Source organism: Ixodes scapularis, unplaced genomic scaffold, assembly GCF_016920785.2.
Source record: "Ixodes scapularis isolate PalLabHiFi unplaced genomic scaffold, ASM1692078v2 PGA_scaffold6__148_contigs__length_123643588, whole genome shotgun sequence".
Lineage (NCBI taxonomy): Eukaryota > Metazoa > Arthropoda > Arachnida > Ixodida > Ixodidae > Ixodes > Ixodes scapularis.
The window spans coordinates 6,422,729-6,446,148 of record NW_024609881.1 but is presented as its reverse complement, the minus strand read 5'-3'; the positions used below and the strand labels follow the sequence as shown (position 1 = coordinate 6,446,148).

The window sequence follows — 23,420 nt, the reverse complement described above, 5'->3', positions numbered from 1 at the left end:
CATCACATAGTACATTTATACGAAGAGAATATTAACATCTTGGCCTGGAAACAAAGGTACTGAGAAAACAGCATGCCATCTGGCACTGTGGGTTAGTGAATAAATAAATAAATAAACCAAAGACATACCTCGACGACAGCATGGATGCTGCAACCTGTCCTGGCAACATACAATACAAGCAACATTTGCCACTAGGAAATAAGGTATGTAAGCGCAACTGAATGACTTAGGCGACCCGTGCGCCTTGACCGGGCCACAACACGTGGACGATAAATAGAATTGACAGAATTTACAATTGAGAAATACAATCAGTAATTTAACAAGTGAAAAACGATGCTGCTTAAAAGAGCTTATTGACCACCGTTTATTGACGAGCTTCTTTGCGCAGATATAATGAACCAATCCAGTGACCGAAGATATCTATTCTCCCAATACCACTAATAACGAAATGAATGCAGACTAGTCCCATTCAGATTTAAGATCCCCCCCCCCCCTCCCCACCCAACATAGCGGCTCTAAGCGACATGATGATGATACTCGACAGCAATTTCGCATATGGCTAGGGTTCCGCGTTTTCAGAGTTTATTTTTAAGCGAAATCGGAGGGTGTTTTTCCAAGTTCAATTTTCACTATAAAATCGAAGTTTTACAGAGCTTTGTTTTATGGTTCACAAAATTCTGAGTTCTTCGGCGAAGCGGATGGAAGATAGAAAACAGTAGTTTGCGAATTTAGTAAAGCAGCTTTTTTAATGCGAGACGTATTCGGCTATGGTCGTAGGGAGGCTATCTCATTTTTATGATAAAGTGCTAAACGGCATTCTTTTGTGACACCTACTTACAAATGGATGTTGACACTAAAAAAAAGGAAGGAGAAACGCGAAACTTGTTAGAAGATCCCGGGAAAATATAAAGGCCGGTCGGGTTCGTAACAGCTGGCAGTCCCAAACATTTTGAATTTTCCGGATCAATTTGAATCTGCAAAATATTTACTGGCAACCGTTTTTCGGATTTTATTGAATTTATCTGAAAACGCAAAACCCTAGATATGGCATACTGCAGCCTGCGCTACCCATGTGTCGTTCAATGCTGTTCCAGAATTGCTTCCAGCACGTAATGAAAGTAAAAATGTTCTAGTTTAGGTATATACTCGGCAAGGAATTCCTCGTCGCGAGGCACTGACAATAATGTCCTGCTTAGGAGAATACACAAACAAAAATGTCTCGACCACATCCAGGATGTACATCATCACCATGACCTGAGTGTAGTACCTGTGGCTTTTTTTCAGGATGAGGCGTCCGTCAACATACTTTACGTATGGAACGAAGCTCGACTCCGAGCGGTGGTCAATAAGCTCTGTATCCCGAAGCTTGTACGGGCACTTAATCTCCACCAACACGTAACCGTCGTCACAGCATACAATGCCATCTGGGCTGCAGGTCAGCCACGGTTGATCCGGATGAATCACGAGACCAACCTGTACATATTTTTCACGAGTTAGCTCTGTGATAAAACCATCCCAGGTCAACAAGCACTACCTGATGCACAGGTGCCCCAAGAGCACTTGCCAACACTGTCCTTGCTGTGTCTTCAATTGCCCTGCCTGGTTTTGTTCAGGGAATAAGTCATCATTAAGCTCAATGTTCGCAACATAATGTCAATGAAGCAACTAATCATTTTTAAAACCTGAGACCGATAAATGACATGCACAGCGCTCTAGTTCAGCTGTAATGTTTGTTTCCTGTTACAGGACAAGAAGCAGGATTTTGAAATGTGTTTAAAAGCCCAGACTATAGCAAAGAAGTTTCCGAGACAATTCCCTCGACTGGTTTTATTGTCTCGTTGCGCTTTCCCAACATGCATTATGCGTTATACTTCTTTGAGGCTTATGCCAAACGTATCAGATATATTGTGGAAGTATGAAAGTACTTCCACAGTGCAGGCAAAATATAGCCTGGGGGTGCTATTTTTCCCACCCGTGCTCTAGTCCTTACCATATGATGTGGCAGCTGAACTGAAGGTCCTGGGGCGGGTCAATGAGGTAGCAAGTTCGTGAAACTTTGTCCGCCTTGTCTTGATTCTGTGCGCTTTGGTGCTGGTTATACGAATTCTTCTCTCTTGCATCCACGTGTACTTGTAGACAAAAAAAAAATAAAGCAGTTAATCATATCGGCAACTCCACTGATATAAAAGTGGTTTCTAATTTATTCTTCGGTATACACCTGCTGGCAGCAGCCTGGCCCCTTGTAACAAGGGCAATCTCGACAATCTCGTCGAGATTTTTAGATATCATTCTGTCGTACAACGCCCTTGTCTCTCGGTCCAGGTTGGCGACTAGATCATGTTTCTGTAGACGTAGGGGTGTCAGGCTAGTGAGCTCCATTACGTGGTGCACTTTGTTCTTCCCACTTAGAAGGCCGACCAGCATCTCCTTGTCATTCATGTCCACAATGTCGGTCACCATCTGTGACAACAAAGCGGAGCAGTCCTTTTCAATTGGATCTCTGTTTTCTGCAGTCAGAATCTCTGCGAGGGGGCATTTTATCTCACTAAAGTAGCTTAGGAGCATTTATGCGGGTACAGGCTGCATCACAGGATCACCCAGCTGACTCTTATTCCCTGCAAAGAATAGCACCATGTTAATAATATGTAAATATAGGTATAGTGAGGGCAATGCCATATTCCAGAAATTTAATTCAATCAATCAATGGGGGAAGAACCGCATTTCCCCCTTAAGAAATGAACATTAAAGATGCAAATATTTTGTTGTTGTTCTTCGCATTTAATCACGCTTCTTGGTTCCTTATGTGCAAAGAGCTCGTCTACTCTTTTTTGCTGGTCGAGAACGGGCCGCGATGACGGCTTGCCCCAGGCACAAGGTCTGTCTGTGCATGCGGTGTGTATCTCGCTGTTGACAAAGACCGCTAGCGCGGCTCCGTGTTTGCACCAGCCGCGCACTCCGGCTTTGCACGTGCAGCTCGCGACCACGATAACTCTGGGCTGCGCTGAAAGCTGCCGGAGAAAAAATAGTATCTAATACCACGGCCGTCCTAGAGTTGAGAGGCTTGACAAACGCACCGCTTAAAATGATAAGACGAAAACAGTACGCCCGTGGCAGGCTTACCTGAAGACGAACGTCGTAGACAGCAGATTTCATCTGCGCCACGCATTTCCCCACTACTTCACTTGGAGACGAGACATGGATAACTTCTTTAACGCCAAAGACATGACGGCTCGCGTAAAGTTGTGTTCCCAACTTCAAAGACTTTTTCTTAAAGTATATTTCAATGGCATCGATCTTTTTGAAGCCGCAGAACAGCCCAACAGAATCACTCGCGCGCGTCGCCATTTCGGCACGGGAACGTATCATACATTCCCAATCTGACCGCGGGAGGCGCTGGTGGCGCGAGCGACAGTGGCGCCGTAGCGGCTGCACGGAGCGTATAGCTTTTCAATGGCGTCTCCGAGTTTTACTTCACGTACTCGGGCGTACAAAGAAAAACAGTAATTGCAAAAAGGTATATTTCATCCATGCACACGCAAAACAAGTAACAAGCTTTCTGACCAGCAACACTGTAGTAAAGATGAAAGCTCGGAGTACGAGCACTTATTGTTTTTTACAGCTTGTCGACTCGTACTCAAGCAAAGTCCCTGGGCATAGCAGCGTCGGGATTCCCAGCACTGGCTAGAGCAGATACCTCAAAACGCTAACAGGAAGGCTCGAGTAGAAAAATATAAGCATGTGTCCAGACAAACTTTACGTGTGGGTCGGGGCTTTTGCTATAGATTCTAGGTTTGATAATTTAGGCAGGTAAAAGACCAAAACAATGCGCTCGGGACCAAGAAACATGAGATAACGGCTGTTAATAATCCACGCTTTATGTATGATTTCTAGTCCACGAATCGATCGAAGCCGAAACCAGGCCCCTCTCCTCCCTGGCCAACTAGTTCCCAGAGTGCAATGCGCGCAGCGTTGCATGCAGGGATTTATGGAGGTAGTCAATTTCTCCTGGTTTCTTACTCGCACATTTAGCAGTCACACGGAAACGAACATTGTGGACGTGGTTGTCAATGGGGTCACAATTAATGGGTCACACAATGAGTGGACCCATTGTTGGGTTCACTCATGAAAGAACAGCCACTCATGATAACACTCACGATAACACATTGCCACTCATGATAACGCAGTGCCACCCATGATAACACAGCATACTTGCCCCGCTTTGAGCACCACAAATGCCAATTATGCGCAGCAGAGGCGGCAAGCTCTGTCTTTTTCAACATAATGGTCATCCGCCCATGAGGGCAGTTGACCCCCGGGTAGCAATCACCATTACCATGTGAAAAAAAAAATTAAGTTTTGTGTATGTTTATACAGCTTAGAACTTAGTCTGCCTCAACGCGCGACTTCTCTCCCAGCTGTAGATCAGCAATTTGGCCAGATTTCGGCAGCCTGGAAACCAAGGCAGCGTAGTCTGAATACCGGGGGGTGACTGCTTCCGTCCGCCATTTTGTGGCTCGGACTCATAGGAGAACTATGCGATTTCTCAGGAATAAACAAGACAAAAAAGTAACGCCATTTTGTGTTATAGGGAGTCCGCTGGTTCTAACGGGCAAGAAGCTCCGCCCATTGGCCAAACTCTCATTTTTAACGGCTCCGCAAGCGGCGAGCGCCGCGCGGCGCCAACTTTCACAGCTTATTTGTTGTTCCATGCTTGACCGCTTGTATAGTCTAGACACCCTCACTGTCCTTTGTTTATAGAAGAGATAGAAAAAAAAAAAAAAAAAAAGAAACTCATCACGACTTGGTGACTGAATCGGTTTCATTCGAATTGCTGCCGAAGGCAAAGTTCGTAAGCAGTCTTGTAAGATCAAGGGGGACGCATGTGAACACTTGAGATGCGAGGAACCAAATGCAATGAGCAGTGACAGCAATTAAGAACAAAGTGAGCACACCCTCCAAGCACATTAAGCTAGTAAGATACCAATAAGAATAATCAGTAAAGTACATCTAAACAGTACTTCAAGTAAAGTACTAAGTAAATGAGACGTGATGCACTCAAGTAAGGTAGTAAGTACAATGGGTGCAATGTACATGAAATGAAGTACTATATATAAAATGTACTTTCAAACTAAATTGCAAGTATTTTAGTACAATATTTCATGATGCCCTTTCATTTCCCTATACAGTGATTTTTTAATTGGTAAGCATTCCCAGGGAAAATCAGAGGTGCATGACCTATTTAAAAAACACCGGCGATTATTTGATAAAGTTAAGTGGCCACAGAGTAGTTATTTTCAGGAATGGAGCCAAATTCAAAGTTCCTTTTTAGAATTTGACGCCGCTTGTACTGAATTGTTGCACCCAAAATGGATAAATGTACTAGGAGAGAGCATGACGTCAACCCCGTAGCTTCCACAAGCAATCCTCTCACAGAGGAATGTTCTTTCCTTAAGGAAAAAAACAAAGAAACAACGAATGCGCAAGCGAGTTGGTGGCATTTAATCATGCTGGGACACCTGAGACTGGGGTGCAAAATAATGAAGGAACTTTTAAGTCGAGGGAAAAGACAAAGCAGCATGCCTCAAAACATTGTGACGTTCTCCTCTGTTGTCTTTTTTTTTCGGCTTAAAAGTTTAAATTTTCTACACCACAGTCTCAGGTGCTACATTATGAGTATGACTCAATTTGCTGTCCTTCTATTTTAAATCTCCTAGCTTGCGCTGACAGACCGGGAAGTAACGAGAGTTTGAAAAGGAACGGGAAAGCCGCCCTGGAAGAAAAAACGGAGCGATGGGTCGTCTGCTCACTTTTCTGGTGAGAGTAGAATATCCCTCCCAGTATTTCTTCGGAGTAGACGAAGCATCGTTTTCCAAGACTGAGAATAATACACAAGAGACACCAAGGATTTGGCCATTTCGAGATAACAGCGACGAACGGACGAGGAAATGAAATGCCTGTGTGCCTAGCAATAGCCTGTGCAACCCGACTTAGAGTTTGAACGCATCTCAAAACAACCTGTTCCTTTTTGCATTGCTAGTACGATAAAAAATACTACCAGTTAAAGGAATTAAGACTTGCACTATACAATATCCAAGACAACTATATGGCTGGAACCCATTAGGCGTCCCTATATTGATGCTAAATTTGTTTTGTATATTCATATAACCACAGGACCCTCAGATACACCTATTCAGGAAAACCGCCATATTCCTCTTTTCACAAAAAGTTGAATGTTGCTAAACATAAGACATATACCAGAGAAAACTATTTTTTTTTTCATTATTATTTCATATAACTGAATAAAACTTCCACAGCTTATAATGCTTTATCTCCTTTATGTAGATCTCGTGTTAGTTTTGATATGGCTTGTTCTTGTTTTCGACGCTCTGAACATGCAGAAAAAAAACACGTTCTTGCAGATGTGGAGCATGGCAACAGATTTAAATGAGCCCAATAAAATAAACATTTTGCTCATTTTAAAGCACTAAATGTAATGAACAACAAACATCCTGTGTGTTAGACGTATCCTAATTTTCGAAGGGCTAACAAAAGTTTCTTAATGTTTTTTTCATAAACATAAAAATATAAGTTCTAATAAAACCTACATGATTGCAATTCATTCTTTCTAAAGAATATCCGTGCCAAATTTTATTAAAAACGAAAATTCTTATTGTTTGTTAAGATGCCCGAAAATTACATAAAGGAAAAAATTATTTTGAGTGTTACCGTAGATGCGTAACGACACACTTTCAGAGGGAACAAAACATTTTTGTTATTAATTTTCTGTGACAATGGAGCTACAGAAGACTGTGATGAAGCAAGGACAATATGGTCGCAGCGACAACCATGTAAGAACCGCGCACACAACAATGGCTCAAATTTATACAATTCTGGATTGACAGTTCCTTCGAAACGCTCATTTCTCCCTAATTTCTCAAATTATAACCACTCAATATTATTTTGATGATAAAATATAAAGATTCACATATAATTCAAGAACCCCCCCCCCCCCATTTTTTTAATGTTTTGTCAGGCGATTTATTATGGTCTCGGAACACTACCCAATGAATATTTTTCTACAGCGTCGCATATATTTTTAACAATGTAAAAAAAAAAAAAATCTCAACTCCTCGAAACCGAAACCAAAACTGGATTAGGAGAAAGAAGAAATATAGAGGAGGTGAGAGTTGGCAAAAATCACTTGGCTGTGCAACTTTTTTTTTTTTTTTTGTCAATCAACGCTTTTGCAGCTTTTTAGAAGCCACAAAAAATGAGTATCATATTTCGTTTTTATTTTTAATATTGAGTGTGTGCCTTCAATGACCCGCGACTTTCATTATATTTGGTGGTTGTCTAAACGGCACATGACCACGGAGAAGAGAGTAAGCACGACTCAAACTGGCTAGTTCTCGATCGGCGGATTTCGGTCAGAAGGAAACTGAATTTCCAGCCGCAAATTGCGTTCGGTTAGTTGGGCTCTCATATGTCAGGTACATATAAAAACCTTGGCAAGCATAAATAACCTGTCAGTGTCCCCATAAATGCCAAAAAAAAAAAATCCGTGTTTTCTTTTTGCTCTTATTTTTTTTTTTTTTTTTTTTGCAAAAGAAGTTTTTTTTACTTGCATTTCCCTTTAATACAATGAGCAATCATATACAATTCGCAATGGAGCGATATACACTTTGGAAGACGCCTCATCCGCATCACTGCACAAGGTCGCATGCGAGCAAAAGGGAAGATGTTGCACTGCATTCGTAAATATCAAACGTATGGTCCAAACTTTATTGACGAGTGTTCACTTATGAACCCGAAATGCAAACCGCACAGAACTTGATTATTGCAGCTATGCCCGTTTTCACCTCAAGGAAAAAGAAAGCTTTTGGCGTTTGAAACGTGTACATCTGGATAAGATAATATATACAGAATCTAACATTCACGTAGATCTCTCTTAATTATCCGCATAAAGGGGGAAATTAGTAATGGTCCGCGTGGCGCCGGTCTTTTTTTACTATGGTTCTTGAGGTGAAAACGGGTATAGTTAAAGTATTAAGGTACAGCGTGTCCCCCAAAGGAATTCACAATCTTATTTTTTTCCCGTAGAAATAAATGATGCATTGACGAGCACTCCTTCTCTGCCGAAGTAGCACTAGCGGTTCGAACCAGATGCCAAAGTTTCAGAGGTAGCTGTTATCTTATTAAAAAGTTCTAATTGATTTTCTGATATACATGGGGAAATGGGGCCCTTTTCAGTTACTGGCGCCATTCAGATACATGTATTTAAGGACTTCGTTCGCCGCCACTATCTCGTTGAACATTTTAGATCACTTCCTACTTTTAATTAGATAACGGTTCGTTCTCAAACTTTGGTATATGGTTTGAACAGGTAGCACTACATTCGGGATGAGATTGAGCACTCGCCGATGCATAGCCTAGTTTGGCAGTGAAAAAACCCGTGACGTCACCGCACCACGCCGGTGGTCACTCCACACTTGTTTTTACCGAGAACCACGAATTTAATGGGGCGAAATTAAGATTGCACAAGTTGGTACACTCAGCAGCAAGGCCATCACAATGGCAGCTGATGTGAGAGCAGTGCCCGCCACATATATGTTTGGTCAAAAGGAGAAGAATAAAAGAATGTTGTGTGCCGATTCTGAGTATTTAGCTGAAACGTTGTCAATGCTGGTTTTCAGAAACGTAGGCATAGGGATACAGCCGTGAGTTCCACACAACTGATCCAAAATCTGCAGCCTTCAATTCAGGCCACAGACAAAGTATCAAGCTGCAAAGGTTGAAGCCTGAGGCCGTGCCACGCAGCTCATAACAGCAAGTTTAAATCGCGAAAGACGCTGAACGTGGGGGGGGGGGGGGGGGGGGGGGGCAAATGTCTGCAGCCGATGTCTTGCGAGTCGCCCAGAGTAGGTACCTTAGTTTTGCCAAAAAAATTCTTAGAATTATTTTAGTCACTGAATGGATGAGAAGGACAACGCGCGCCTTTTTCGTATGCCCGGCCACCAGCAGCGCTGGTTGGCTTCCGTTTTACTTCACCTGTGCGAGCACGCTCGAGGTTCACGACGCATGAAAGTGTGATCGAAGGCAGGAGGCTAGCGCTCTTTGTCTTTGTTTGTGTGAATGGATGGATGCTAGTGGCTGTACTTCTTATAACGGGAGGTAGCATGTGCCACCTAGCCTGGAAACCAAGAAGAATGGGCTGAATCTGAAAGCAAAGTGCGTGACGTCATTGCAAACGAAATGAAAATCATCGTTCCCCCTGAGGGTATCATCCGTGCACATAGGCTCGGTCGTGTTTTTAACCCCAGTAAATGACGGCCAGTTTTAGTGAAATTCTTACTATTCAAAACGAAAGACCATGTTTTTTCCTCCAGAGGCAAACTGCGCGGTAGTGCCACTTCCTTCGCAGAGGATTTTTCCCCTGCCACTCGTCTTGCTAGAAGAAAGCTGCTCGAATTTGCTAAGGCTCATACATAGTCTTTCAGTCTTCGCTATAACAAAGTGTTTTTTGATGACAAATGTTTTTCTTACTGCGCGGCCAGCGATGCCGTTTGTGAGGTCCGCGATTTTATCACGCTGAGCACGAGTTCCATTTGTGTTAATGCTGACCCTGTGGTTGATTTGTCAACATCATCACAACAACATAACCTGATACGGAACAATCCTAGTCCTTATCTTTCAGTGCTTTTCACCAACATTCGAAGTGTTCTTCGCAATCGTGATGACTTTTCTTCAGCCATCGATTCTTCACTCGCCGACATCGATGTACTCACTGAAACTTGGCTATCTAGTGTTGTACGTGACAGCGAAATTTTTTGTTACGAGAAGCGTTTCTCTTTTTATCGATGCAATAGGCTATCTAGGCGCGGTGGTGGTGTCATAATCGCGGTAAATGATAGCATTGAGTCTTGTCTTATCAACATTGTTACATCTCTTGAGTTTATTGGCGTGCGCTTGCGTTTTAGCCATAAACAGGTTATTTTGTGCGCGTGCTACCGTCCTCCCAATGCCACAGCAAACTTTTTTATAGATTTACACGATGCTCTGAATACAATTCGTATAAGGTTTCCTGCCTTGCCTTTGTTTCTTTCGGGCGATTTTAATCTCCCCGGCATTGACTGGTCTGGTCTATATCCTACCATATCTTCAAATTCTGCTGCGTGTTCCGAGTTTTTAAGTGTCTGCTCCGATTTTTCGTTAACGCAGATAGTTACTAGGCCGACTCGTGTTACGGCAACTTCTAAGAACGTGCTGGACCTTATTCTTTTTACCGCGCCTGATCTTGCATCCTCTCTTGCGTATTTACCTGCCATCAGCGATCACTGTTTACTTCACTTTCACTTAAGCGCTCCTGTATCTGCCTTCGCAAAGCGAAGAATAACTCTTTTCTTGATTATGGTAAAGCTGATTTTGAGGGTATAAACCGCGAGTTAGCGCAATTTCTTGACTTTTTCCTATTCAATTTTTCCGAACGCTCTGTCGAGGTTAATTGGACAATGTTCAAAAATAAAGTCAATTCCCTTATCTATTCTTTCGTCCCACGTCGCTTTCTTACTAATAGCTCCACGTCCCCATGGTTTAATAATGCCTTGAAAAGACTTTCAAATAAAAAGAAACGCCTGTTCCGCACTGCTAAGCGTGCAGACACTGTTGAGAGCTGGACGGTTTACCACAACGCAGAAAATTTATACAAAAGTGCAGTTAAGGACACTAAACAAACTTTCTTCAGCCAAACCTTGCCCCGTCTGTTATCAACTAGTATCAAAAGGTTTTGGAGTGTTATTAATGGCAAGAAAGACAAGGCTATTTGCTTTATGATTCTGATCCCTATTGAAAATTCTCATTTGTATGAGAAATTTCTGTGTCCAATAAACACATATGAATCATACAAGATATATAAGAACATATAAGAACCGTATAAGAACCATATAATAATTATATAACAACTATATAAGATATATGAGAACATACAAGCACCATATAAGAAACTAGTGGGAAGTTTATTATAAGTTTCTTATGGGGTTCTTATATATCTTAAATAATTATTATATAGTTCTCATATAATTCTTATATGGTTCTTATATGTTCTTATATATCTTGTATGATTCATATGTGTTTATTGGACACAAGAAATTTCTCATACAAATGATTTTTTTTACTAGGGATGGCATTGTTATGTCTGACGATGACTCTGCAAAAATCCTCAGTGAGGTGTTTGTTCAATCGTTTTCTAGGGATGTAAACTGTTCTATTGTTACTTACCCTAATCATGATTTCTTTCCTATGGATCCGCTTGTGTTTGATTTTGATGGCATTGTTAAGCTGATTGACAGCCTCAAAGTGTCTTCATCATGTCGTATTGATAATATTAACACTAAGTTTCTAAAGCATACTAAAATTTACAGTGCAATTTTTCTTACTAAGATTTTTGAGCAATCTATTCTTACTGGTGTCCTTCCTGAAGATTGGAAAACTGGCAAGGTGGTTCCACTTCATAAATCAGGCAACAAACACTGCCCCGACAATTATAGACCCATTTCCATAACTCGTATTACCTGTAAAATGTTAGAGCATATTATTTATTCACATCTTGCTAAGTATCTCGAATCCAACTCTTCTTCTCGTCCTCACACTTTCGTAAATTTGTTTCTTGCGGAACACAACTTCTCGTCGTTACTAACGATTTATTTTTATTACTTGATCATGGATCCCCGGTTGACTGTATTTTTCTTGATTTCTGCAAAGCATTTGATAAAGTTTCTCACCAACTACTACTCTTCAAGCTTAGCAAACTCAACCTCGACCCTCAGATACTATCTCGGATTCAGTGTTTTCTTACAAATCGTTCTCAGTTTGTTCATGTAAATAACTCTAATTCTTCAGTGTCTTCTGTTACTTCTGGCGTCCCTCAAGGCTCCGTTCTCGGTCCTTTGTTATTCCTCATATACATCAATGACTTGCCGTTGTGTGTCTCATCATCGCTTAGTTTGTTCGCAGATGACTGCGTTATTTATCGTAAGATTACTAATGATTCTGACTCTCTCCTTCTTCAAAACGACTTAAATGTTGTTCTTGATTGGTGCAAGCTGTGGTCCATGACACTTAATACTAAAAAATGTAAAACAATGAAAGTGTCTCGCCGTAACACTACGCCTTTTGTCTATCATCTTGATAACGTTTCTTTAGAATGTGTGACTTCATATAAATACCTCGGTGTGCATATTGCTTCTAACCTCTCCTGGCATATTCATATTAACCACATTATTGCTAATGCCAATTCTATGTTAGGTTACCTAAAACGTAAATTTTCTCTAGCGCCACTTTCTCTCAAACTAATATTATTCAAATCTTTGGTTCGCTCAAAATTAGAGTATGCAGCTTCAATCTGGGATCCTGGTCAGACGACGCTCACTTCTCATCTCGAGTCCGTTCAGAACCGCGGCGTATAGTGTATCATCCATGAAATCTCTTCTCTCCTTGCCACTGCTTTCTTTGCGCCGTAAGTGTTCTCGTCTATGTATTTTCTATAAAATATATAATTCTAACCCCATTCTTAAAGAAAAGCTCTTCCTCGTCCCACCTTACGTTTCTCCACGCATTGATCATCAGTACAAAGTCGGCATTCCTCATTCTCGAACCTCAGACTATCACGATTCTTTCATTCCTAGGACATCATCAGAGTGGAACCACCTTCCGGCGTCATTAATATTATTACCCTCGTTAGATGTGTTTAAAAGTGCTGTTACTAATTATTTTTGCGAAAGTGACCCGTGACCTATTCCATGTCTTCTATTACTGTTTGTTGTTGCTTTTTCACTCACTCCCCTCTGTAACGCCCCCAGGGCCTTAAGGGTATGTAAATAAAATAAATAAATAAAATTGTGAATCCTCCCCTCGGCTGTCCTAAGCCATTTTTCTTTCCTCCCTGCCTTTTTGTAAATACCGCACCGGTCAAGGAAACTACAAACATCACTAGCCACGATTTTTCTCCCCTCCCTCCCTCCCTACCAGAAAGAGTCTGCAATTTGCCTCGGGTCAAACTTTGCCAGCGTTACCCCAACACCGAACCCACTGGGAGACAAGGGGCAAGGCATTGGGCCGGAGCCACGCGGGTGGGAATCCCAAGTTTGCTCTGTCCCACCTGCAGCTGTGCCAATTGGCTGTGCGAATTAGTTTTACTTAATTCAATTTTCCCTGGATACTATACACCAAACGTCTAACCTTCTCTTTGTGAATGTGAAAGGGCGATTCACACACGCGCCTTGAGTCCGACGAAGTGCGAGGGTTGCCATGCATGGCAACAGCTGCGCCGGCTCTAACAAAACAGGGTAAAAACCGGTTTTGTTGGAGCCGCTGTTGCCATAGCAACCTTCGCACTCCGTCGGACTCAAGGCGCGTGTGTGAATCGCCCTTCTTCCATCCACGCCAGTAAAACTCGCCATTTCCGCCAAATCCACTACTCCTTCAGCTGACCTTAGTTGGTCAGGCGGGCGCGCCGTTTTCACGGCCTGAGATGACGCTACCCGTGCGGAAAAGCGCGAAAAGTCGACGTTGAAGTAGTTTCACATGAAGCCACGGCCGTGAGGAGGGCCTTGTGAAGTTCATTTTAAGTCTACCAACTCGCTCCTAACGATTCAGCCTTGGGAGCAGTACATGCCTTTTGAGTAGAGAAGTCCTCCAACGTGAAATCAACTTCACTTTCAAGCGGAGTGACGCGGACCTCTGCCTTCAGCCCCTTCAGATTTGCCTTTAGCCTTTAGTTGTTCGTAATTGGTGGTTGCTCAAAAGTTGGCGTGATTTGCCGTGCTAAACGAGCGCTGGATCATTGGACACGACTGAAGCTGAAGCTTTTGAATCGGGCGGCCCCTCGCGTCATCTGGTCAGTAAGATTGAATGAATAAATGGGTAAAATATGTGTACGCTGCAAGTGCCTATAAACCAACCTTGCAATGAATTCCTTAACCCACGCTAAAATAAAACTGACGCATACTAGAGGCTTTTTGAATGCATACAAATACAAGTTTATCGGGCCAAGCAGCGTAACCACGAATCGCTTGACGGAGGCGTCTTTTCCGGGTCTGCACTGCACGTACCGCACGCACTGCCTCGCACCGAACGGCCGAACGAATCGACACGTAAATGAAGATCAATGATAAACATTGCCGGTATGAAGAAAGTGAAACAGTTGAAGTAGAAGCTTCTGCTTCTGGGCAGTGGCAGGCGCGACTTATCCAAAATAAATATAATGTATTGATTTGGCTCTGGGGAGCCGCGGCACCGCGGAAAGGCAACAGCCTGTACCATGGAGGCCCATGGTGCCGCGTCCAATGAACATGATAATGCGATGAGTATATACATACAAGAGGACGACGAGATGAACTGTAGTTAATGCAGAGGATGTCCGCCCGATTTGCAGATGTCCAGATTTTATTGAGACGCGTCAGCAGCGGGCCAAGGGGATCTTCAGCCTGCCGTTCGATCGGGGTATGTTGCACAAAGGAACCCCAGGAGCATGGTGGTGATGTTTCTCACTGGGTTCGAAGCATCAGGTTCCAAGGGGGTAGCGCAGTCAAAGTACAAAGCTGCCGCCTCCGAGGTACCGACGCCCAGGGCTCAGGTTGAGACACCGCCGTCATCTGGTGTGGCATCCTCAACGTCGTCGCCGTCGTTCAAATAAAGGGATACTACAACGAAATTTGGGTGCTTTATTTTTTGGTCTGTACATGTTTAAAGGAGGACACGAAAAGGAAAAAAAAACACCTGGTGGATGTCGCTGAAGCCTCCTTCGTAATGCCCCTCTAGGAACCTTGGCAGGTAGTAACGATCACTGTCTCTGAGTATTGCGGATTCTTGGGCGAGTAGGTACTGAAACTTGGAGAACATAATAGCGCTTCACGACAGGGACGAAGATTTGTGTTGTCTCGTTCATACTCTTCGTCCCTGTCGTGAAGCGCTATTAGGTTCTCAAAATCACTGTCTCGCCTAGAACTATACATGCTTTGAACCTGACAAGGCCCCGGCAGCTCTACGACCAGCACAGGAGAAGATGAGAGAGAAATTCCCCACTCAGCCGGGCTCTTTTTTGTGTGTCCCAGGCGTCGCTATTCTCCCTCTACAAAATTATAGAATGCCCGCCACTCGAAACTCACACAAAATCAGCTTTGCGGTCAGTTGCGGTGGCCCGATCACTGGCGTGCTTCGACCGCTTCGGCGGCAGAAACGGCTAGGGCATCCAGACAACGTCTGTCTCGCCGCAGCTTCGCTCATCCCGAGTCAGACTCCTCACGATTGCGCCGGATGTGACGTGCTCTACGCTGGCTGCTCTCCAAGCGCTTGACAAAGTCCACCATTTATAACAAAAAATACAGCCATCAGGCTAAATATACAAACGTGCGATTGTCATTTAAGGATATTGTGGATCACAATCAGCCTATATCAGAACCAGGACCCACTCTATAAAGGGGCGACCAGCTCACCTTCTCCTGCCCCAGCGCGCCTCTTTTTGCTTTGCTTGTTCGGTTCTTTTTTTAGTTCGCCTAGTTCCCACCGCTCCCGCTGGCGCTGCTTAGAATCTCAACTTTCCCCGCTGCGTAGGACGCTCGTGAAGCGTGGGGAGGCTAGCGCAGGCTCTCTTTTGGCAGGTGTGCGTGTGCACGAATGGTTTTTCTGGCTGTAAAATAGCTCAACGTTAATGGTGAAGTGGCACTCTTCGACTGGCTGTGATGGTTTACTGCTGTGTGCCGCTGTGCTAGTCGAGCACGCGGGCTTCGACGGGAATCGCCTTCCACGAGTTCCCGGTAACGGAGATCCGGAACGACTGGCTGAAGAAGATCTCTCGCCAAGCCGAAGGTGAATCAGTTACCCACCAAAGCTATGTAGCATAAAGAGAAAATATGTTTTCTTCATGCTCATAGCACAAAATGAGTCGTGGTACGTATATGTTTACAGCGTCAGCCTTTACACGCCGTGTCGCGAATGTTGTACGTTGTACCTCCCTCATTTTGAGCGTTTAGTTGACTATGCACTGATGCTGATATATCTACATACAGGATCAGCCGTCATTCATCGGAAGGAATAGAGTTCGCGTGTTAATACTCCGAGCTCGCGAATTTCAGATGACGCGGAACTTGCTGAGGGGGTGTATATTTTAATTATGAGCATGCGACTAGACGGCTCCTACTCCGTACGGGGTAAGAGCCGTCCTGTCGCACTGGGGTCAGGATGGTCAGGAACGCCCTGTGGCGTTTGCTTCTCGCCGGCTTCATGCAGCCGAGGAACGCTACAGCCGGCTGGACAAGGAAGGCCTGGCGCTCATGTTCGGAATCGAGCGCTTCCACCAGTACCTGTGGGGCCGGAAATTCGAGGCAGTAACGGACCACAAGCCGCTGCTGGGGCTGCTGGGGCCTGACAAGGCGGTTCCAGTGCAAACCTCGCCTCGTGTGGTACGCTGGGCCCTGACGCTGACGGCCTACAGCTATAAGCTGGTCTACCGCCCTGAGCCGCCTGCCCCTGCCGGAGGTGCCTGCTGCCGTTCCAGAGCCAGCTGAAGTTTTCCTGCTGGAGCGGGCACACTCTGGGGTACTCACCAGGACTGCGGTGGCGCAGGCGAATACGCCACCGCAGTCACCTGCGGTGGTCAAAGCGGTGTCCTGAGGAAAGGAGCTGCGTCACCAGACGTACAGCCACAAGACCGCCGAGCTGAGCTTGAAGCAGGACCGCCTGCTGTGGGGTTCCAGGGTGGTGATTCCACAAAGTCAACGGGGGAAGGTTCCTGCAGTTGCTGCATGCGGGGCACCCTTGCGTGGAAAAGACCAAGATGGTGGCACGGTCGCACGTTAGGTGGCCTGGCCTGGACCAGGACATCGCGCACCGGGTGCAAGGCTGCCAGTTCTGCCAAGAGAATCAGCGAGGCTCGCGCCACGTGGAAATCACCCCCTGGCCGTTCCCACAGAGGCCCTGGTCCCGCCTGCATGTGGACTTTGCGGGACCCTTTAAGGGCCACTACTCCCTAGCAGTAGTGGACGCGTTTTTTAAGTGGGTGAAGGTACTGCCAGTCACCACTCCAGAGCAAGCGCGACCATTGCGGCGCTGCGGCAGGTCCTCGCGGCGCATGGATTGTCCCACTTTCGCTAGCGCCGAGTACCTGGACTGGCTGCAAAGGAATGGGGTCCGCCGGATGCTGCTTCCGTCGTACCACCCCGCTTCCAATGGTGCAGCCGAGCGGGTGGTACAGACTATCAAGAACAAGCTCAAGAAGAGCCAGCTTGGGGATTTCCGGACGCAGGTGGCCCGGGTACTGTTCCAGTACCGGACCACACCCCAGAAGGTCACTGGCCATGCCCCCTGCGAGCTTCTGCTGGGCCGGACGGTCAAGACACCCTTGGACGTATTGCATCCTGACCTCCGGTCCACGGCGCTCCTGAAGCAGCTGAAGCAGAAGCTGACTGCTGAGGGAGGGTGCCGTCCCGGGACTTTGCCGGAGCCGGGAGCGTCGGTCTATGCCAGGAACTTCCGTCCTGGCACCCTGGTCTGTCGGACATGTGGTTTCTCCAGCGAGTGCCTCGTCGCTACTCGTCCGCATTCCCGACGGGACCACCTGGCACCGGCATGCCGACCATGTCAGGCCTCGCTTCAGGAATGGGCTTGCACCTTCGTCTTCGGCGTCGCTTCGGAGGACCAGCCCGCAAGAGGACCAACGACAGCACCAGTCGCGGCCAGTGGAGCGCCACCCACCACGGCAGTTGGACCGGTGCCACTTACAAATTTGGTCCCTGCTGCTTCACCGGATGGAGCACGACCAGTTCAGGCAGCGCCCGGCGTTACCACACCTGGCCCGTCGACACCAGTGACCAGGCAGAGTACGCGGCAGCGAAGGCCACCTGACCGTTACTCGCTGGGGTAACCTTCGCCGTCGACTGGCCAGGACTTGGCAAGACCAGACGCAAATTGGTGTCGGCCGTGTGCATTGTTTATTTGTTAATTTTGTTTTTTTAAAACAAACTGGGGGGGAGGGATGTAACCAGTAGGTAGCACCCCCTCCAGTCTACCTGTCTGTGGCCGCCAGGCTCGGCGGGTAACATTGGTCACCGCACCAATAAACACCGTGGAGCGTACGCCGCCCCGGTCAGTCATCGTCAACCCTCACAACCAGGCTGCGTGTCTTTTCTTCTCGGCGGGTGCTTCGGCCCCCTTCGTCCACATTCTAGAAGGATCGTGACAGTTCGTATATCTGATGCGCGAACCATACTCATATTAGTCAGTTTGTCTGACGATAATTTTTTGGTGGCTCCGAGGCGAGAGCGCTGGCCTACGGATTGCGGCAGGTTCGAATCCCGGCCGAGGTAACCGCAATCTGATGGAGGCTTATTGCGGAGGAGGCGAAACCGAGCTTTCGGTTGCACGTCAAAAGATCCCCAGGTGGTCCAAATTAATCCTCAGTCCTCCGCTGGGGCGTGCCAGATGCCCGTCGTAGGTTTGGCACGTAAAACCCCCAAATTTGACTTTAAATGATAATTTTATTGTACATACAAATAAAATTTTGACTTGATTGTATTGTTCACAACTGCGTGGTTTTCAGCCGATTTACTTGCGCGGTAAGTTGCAATTTCCAAATGTTTCCAGGCCTAGGAAAACAGCCATGGATTCCGAGTGACAGGAGCAAAGTGTGCAGCCTTCATTTCAAGTCGGGAGACTATAGAGACGGCCTGCAAAGACGGAGGTTGAAAACAGATGCTATACCATCGATCCCTGACTACCCAGCTTATTTGCAAGCAGCGCCTACAAAGGAGCGACAAACATTAAAGCGTAGAGCCGTGGCACCAGTTTCTACTCTGACCCATCAGGAAACCAAGAAAAGGTGAATGCACTATCTATTGCAGATTGGTGTTCATCAGATTTCTCTTCTTCCTGGCTCTGAAGTGCAGAATTGTGCACTTGGAGCCTAGTGGTTAATATCTTTTTTTTAGCTCTTACCTATTAACAACACTGACTTTTTTCAGGTTGGATTGCTCTAGAGCTGCTGGTTCTGGCGTTGATACCACAGCTGCGATGGTGTCTGTCACAACGGCTTTAGGGCAGCTTCCACCTACGCTGCTGAACCCGGGGACTGTGCCAAAGTCATCTCCCGAGCCCACCACAGAGCCCGTGACCAAGTCCTCCCCGGAACCCACTGTGGAGCCCTTGGAGTCCCCCTGTTTGGAGCCTATGCTGAACCCCGGGCCTGTGCCAAAGCCATCTCCTGAGCCCATCACAGAGCTTCTCACCAAGTCCTCGCCGGAGCTCACAGTGGAACCTTTGGAGTCCTCCTGTTTGGAACCTATGCTGAACCTCGGGCCTGTGCCAAAGCCGCCCCTCGAGCCTTCCCCACAGCCCACCATGAAGCCTGCTCCCGTGCGAGCTAGGGCAGTGAAAGCACATGGGACTCAGACGAGGCTTTCAAATCCACGCCTCACGAGGCTCCTGAAGCAAGTGAAAACCGTCACAAGAAAATTCAAGAGGCTGCTGAAGAAAAGAGACGAGCTACAACAGATGGTTTCCGTTTTGCGAAAGCAGGCAATGAAGACGGAGGCTGTGATGAAACAGGGAAACTTCTTGCTCTTGCTGGTATGTGCAGTATTTTGATATAGAAACCAAACCACTTATAAAAGCCAAGGAACCTTCTAACAGATGTAACTCATTTAGGAAAAGATCGACGCCAACGACCCAAAGGCCCTCTTCCTTCAAGAACAGCTGACCTTCTTGGGTGCCCCGAAAAGCCACTGGCGTGAGGAGACGCTCCGCAACTGCGTGCTGTGGCATGCTAAGTCTCCGTGTGACTACCGCCTTCTCCGCGAGACTGGCGTCCTTTCGCTTCCCAGTCGTTTCACACTGAAACGCTACATCGGTGCGTGTACTGGAGAGGTTGTATCCTGCCTAATCAAACAGCGACTACATGCGGAGGCTAAACTGCATTCCGGACAGGTGTGACAATTTTGTTTATAATTTCTTGAATTACATTTTACAATGTCAAATCATTCTCACGATATAGTCGGTGTTTTATATGCCATAATCTTCATCAGACCAGTGTTTTCATTTCATATGAATTTGAATTTTGGGGGTTTAAATTGCTTTCATAATATAATGTTTTGTTTCATCACCTGAAAGGGCTCTGTAATAGAAAATGGTAGAGGCACTCAACACAAAAGCAACAATGATAAGTCCTATTGCCACTGCTTATAGGATCGCATCTGTATTGTGATGTCAATTTTCCTAGGCACTCAATGGGTCCCTGATGATGGATGAGATGTCGCTCAAGCAGGCGACAACCTACCAGAAACAGTCTGACACTGTCCATGGTCTGGTCGATCTGGGGGGTGCCGAGTCCGACTTCGGCCTCCAGGATCACCCTGCAACCCACCTACTTTGCTTTGCTTTTGTTGGATTGTCCACCCACTACAGGTGCTTACTACAAGTTGCACCAGAAAATTATTATTCGTTCAAAAAACTACATGTATAAAAGCGGTGTCGGGTCTTTTTATATCGAAGAACTTTTCTTCCTCTTGCAAGTTGCCAGTGGGCTACTACTTTACAAAGGCACTGACTGGAGAGCAGCTCCAACTGCTGGCATTAAAGGTGATGGCATCCATCAAAGAAGCTGGATTTCGGGTTGTTCGACTGGTTGGCGACAACCACAGCTCGAATTGCAAGGTTTTCTCTAACCTGTCAGGAGGCAGTATAGTGCCTGTTGTGGCGTGAGTACAAGGAGCTGTCAGATTTAGGAGGTGCAGAAAGATCAGTGATTTTACCGTTTGCACCCATATAACATAATTCTATAGAATTTTGTTTGCTAGATACTGATAACCATGAACACAACAATCTTTTTCCAGTCACCTTCTGGATGAAGCCAGAGAGTTGTACCTCTCCTTCGACTACTGCCACGTCATGAAAAATGTGGGGTCTCAGTTTCTGGAGGCCAAAAGGATCTTCCGTAAAAATGAAACACTGATCCTTCCTGACTACCTGAGGTAAAATAAGTGCCTGTTCTAATAATCTTCCCAAGTATATTAGCTTATACTTTTGTTATGCTAAATCGTAATGCAGGAGGCTGTACGACCTCCAGCAACGCCAAGGAGCCTTCAAGATGATAAGGTGCCTCACAAAGAAGCATCTGTGGCCCTCCAACTTTGATAAAATGAATGTTGGGAGAGCAGTCGACATCTTCTCGCCTGGGGTGAGAGAAATTATGACCTTTTATGCGCAAATAAGTCCGGAGTAGTTCAACCAAAAAAAAGAATGTGTGAATTGTCAATATTCTGTTGTCATTTTCAGGTGACCTCTGTCCTGCGGTTCCTGCAGCAGCACGGCCAGCGACTTGGTGCTCCAGGTTTCGAGGGTTGCCTTCCACCGTGGAGTTTATAGAACTCGTGTATTGGTGGTTTGTCCTCCACAACCTCAAGAGCACGACAGTGCATGTCACCAGCCGGGATGCCATGAGGATGCCCTTCTGGAGTCCAGACGACGAGAAGTAAACTATAAATATTTAGCAGCCAATAATTCAGTGCACGAACACAAACACTCTGGCAGTGTGTTTACGTTCGTGGAAGAGCAGGCCTGTGATGACAAAACGATGGGATCCTGGTTTGGGACAACGAACCCGATATCTCACATCTGTGTGTCTTCGTTTACTACAGGAATGCCACTACACTAGTGTGAATACTGGCACCCGGCATACACTGCGGAGAAATTTGTGTCTTTCATTCTTGGTCTTTATCCTCGTTTTTCGGGCTTTCCTGGCTGCAAAGCGACTGCCTGGCCTCGTGGAAGGCGAGCACAACTCACAAGATGGAGTTCCTCTCCGCTGAGACATACGAGGCCTTGAGGGTGACGACCACGTCTACTGTGCTTTGCACACGCCATCCTCTGAACTCCGGGTTCCATTTCGTACTTACTTCGAAGTACTCTAGTGATGATGTAGAGTCGCTTTTTTCCACAATCCGTCAGCTGAACGGATCAAATGACCAGACAGATGCGTACTCAGCTCTGTCCGCACTTCAGAAGATCTTGATGACAGGGATTCTTCACTCGTCGACCAGCGCCAATGTGGGAAGTGTGGTGGACCCATTGGGACGCGCGTCAAAGCTTCCTCCCCTCCCGGTGGAACAGCCAACTACCTGCCAGGACCTTGGCAAGCTGCTGCTCCCTCACCTTGCTGTATTGGAACGATACCCCTGTATGCTATATTCCTATATATTGCTCCTCTGTGCTTGTATTCTTATTCTTCCTGCGAGACTGCTATGCTGTCATAGAATGACTAGATATCGCTCTAGCACGACATTTTGCTTTGCCATGCTTTTGTTCTTATTCTTGCAAAGAGACTGCTATGCTGCTATAGAATGAGCACATATGTCACTTCATTCTAACCGTTGAAAACTATTTTCTAGGTCCTCCCCAAAAGAGCTTGAAAGCAAGCACTCTCGCCCTGATTGCTGGATTCCTCGTTAGAGCTGTTCAGGACAGGAATCAGTGCGAGGGTTGCTTGCTTAAGCTCCAAGCCCCGCACTCGTGCTCACCGACGACCGCCCTGATAGCAGGGATAGACAGGGGAGGGCTGTCATACCCTACGCTGGCATTCATAGGATTCGTCTGCCATATCGAGAGGGCTGCAACTGGTGCTGCTACGGTGCTGGCGAGGCGGCCGAAGGCACTAAAGACTTTCACTAGTGCAGTTCTGCCTGCTCTCATGAAGAATCCCTTCTTTGAGTGCCCCCAGGACACTTCTGTTGCGCACAAGAGAGCCCTAGTCAGCCTCCTCCTCACCAAATTTATGAGGCCATTCTTGGCAAACCTCACGAACGGCATGACCGAGGCCCATGCCAAGAGGAAATTGCTTAAAAAAAAGCCAATGTCGAGGAAAGTCCTAAAAATCTGAACATGGTAGTGAACTTGTGGAGAAGTCATTCATTTTAGAGCGCAGCTCTTAGGGGCCCGTTCCCGGCTTGAGCGGCGTCGGCGTCGCCGTCGGCGTCGGCGTAACCAAGGTCGCCCCAAGGTCACGCGACCCCCAAGGTCATCCCAAGGTCACGTGACCCCTGGAGGTCACGTGAGCCCTCTCCCAGGGTCACGTGACCCCCAAGGTCACGTGACACCCAAAGTCACGTGACCCCCGGAGGTCACGTGACCCCCCTCCGAGGTCATGTGACCACCCCCAGGGTCACGTGACCCCCGCCGAGGTCACGTGACCTCCCCGATGACGTCACCGGCATTCGCATCTTTATTCTTTATTCAGGTAGCTCCTGCAGCGTCGTTGAGGCATTATTGCAGGGGGCGAACAACATAGAAAAAAAACATTTCTGCATTTGCGGCACAAACAGTTTCAACACTTAAATTGTTCCAATCCCTAATAGTCCTAACAAAGAAAGAATTTTTGCACA

The 23,420-nt window shown here is 46.3% G+C and overlaps 1 protein-coding gene and 1 pseudogene across 1 annotated transcript; both read left to right on the top strand.

Annotated features, from left to right (window-relative positions):
* Positions 1-140: 140 nt before the first annotated feature.
* On the top strand, positions 141-21,160 carry LOC115308658 (the record flags this gene model as incomplete). The annotated part of the gene is made up of 9 exons (XM_042294549.1): positions 141-203; positions 1,285-1,435; positions 18,634-18,868; positions 19,011-19,614; positions 19,693-19,971; positions 20,264-20,461; positions 20,557-20,741; positions 20,877-21,014; positions 21,091-21,160. Coding segments are annotated over exons 1-9 (1,923 nt in total), but the record flags the coding sequence as incomplete, so codon positions are not given.
* Positions 21,161-21,181: 21 nt separating this feature from the next.
* LOC115308659 lies at positions 21,182-22,918 on the top strand (annotated as a pseudogene).
* Positions 22,919-23,420: the final 502 nt, after the last annotated feature.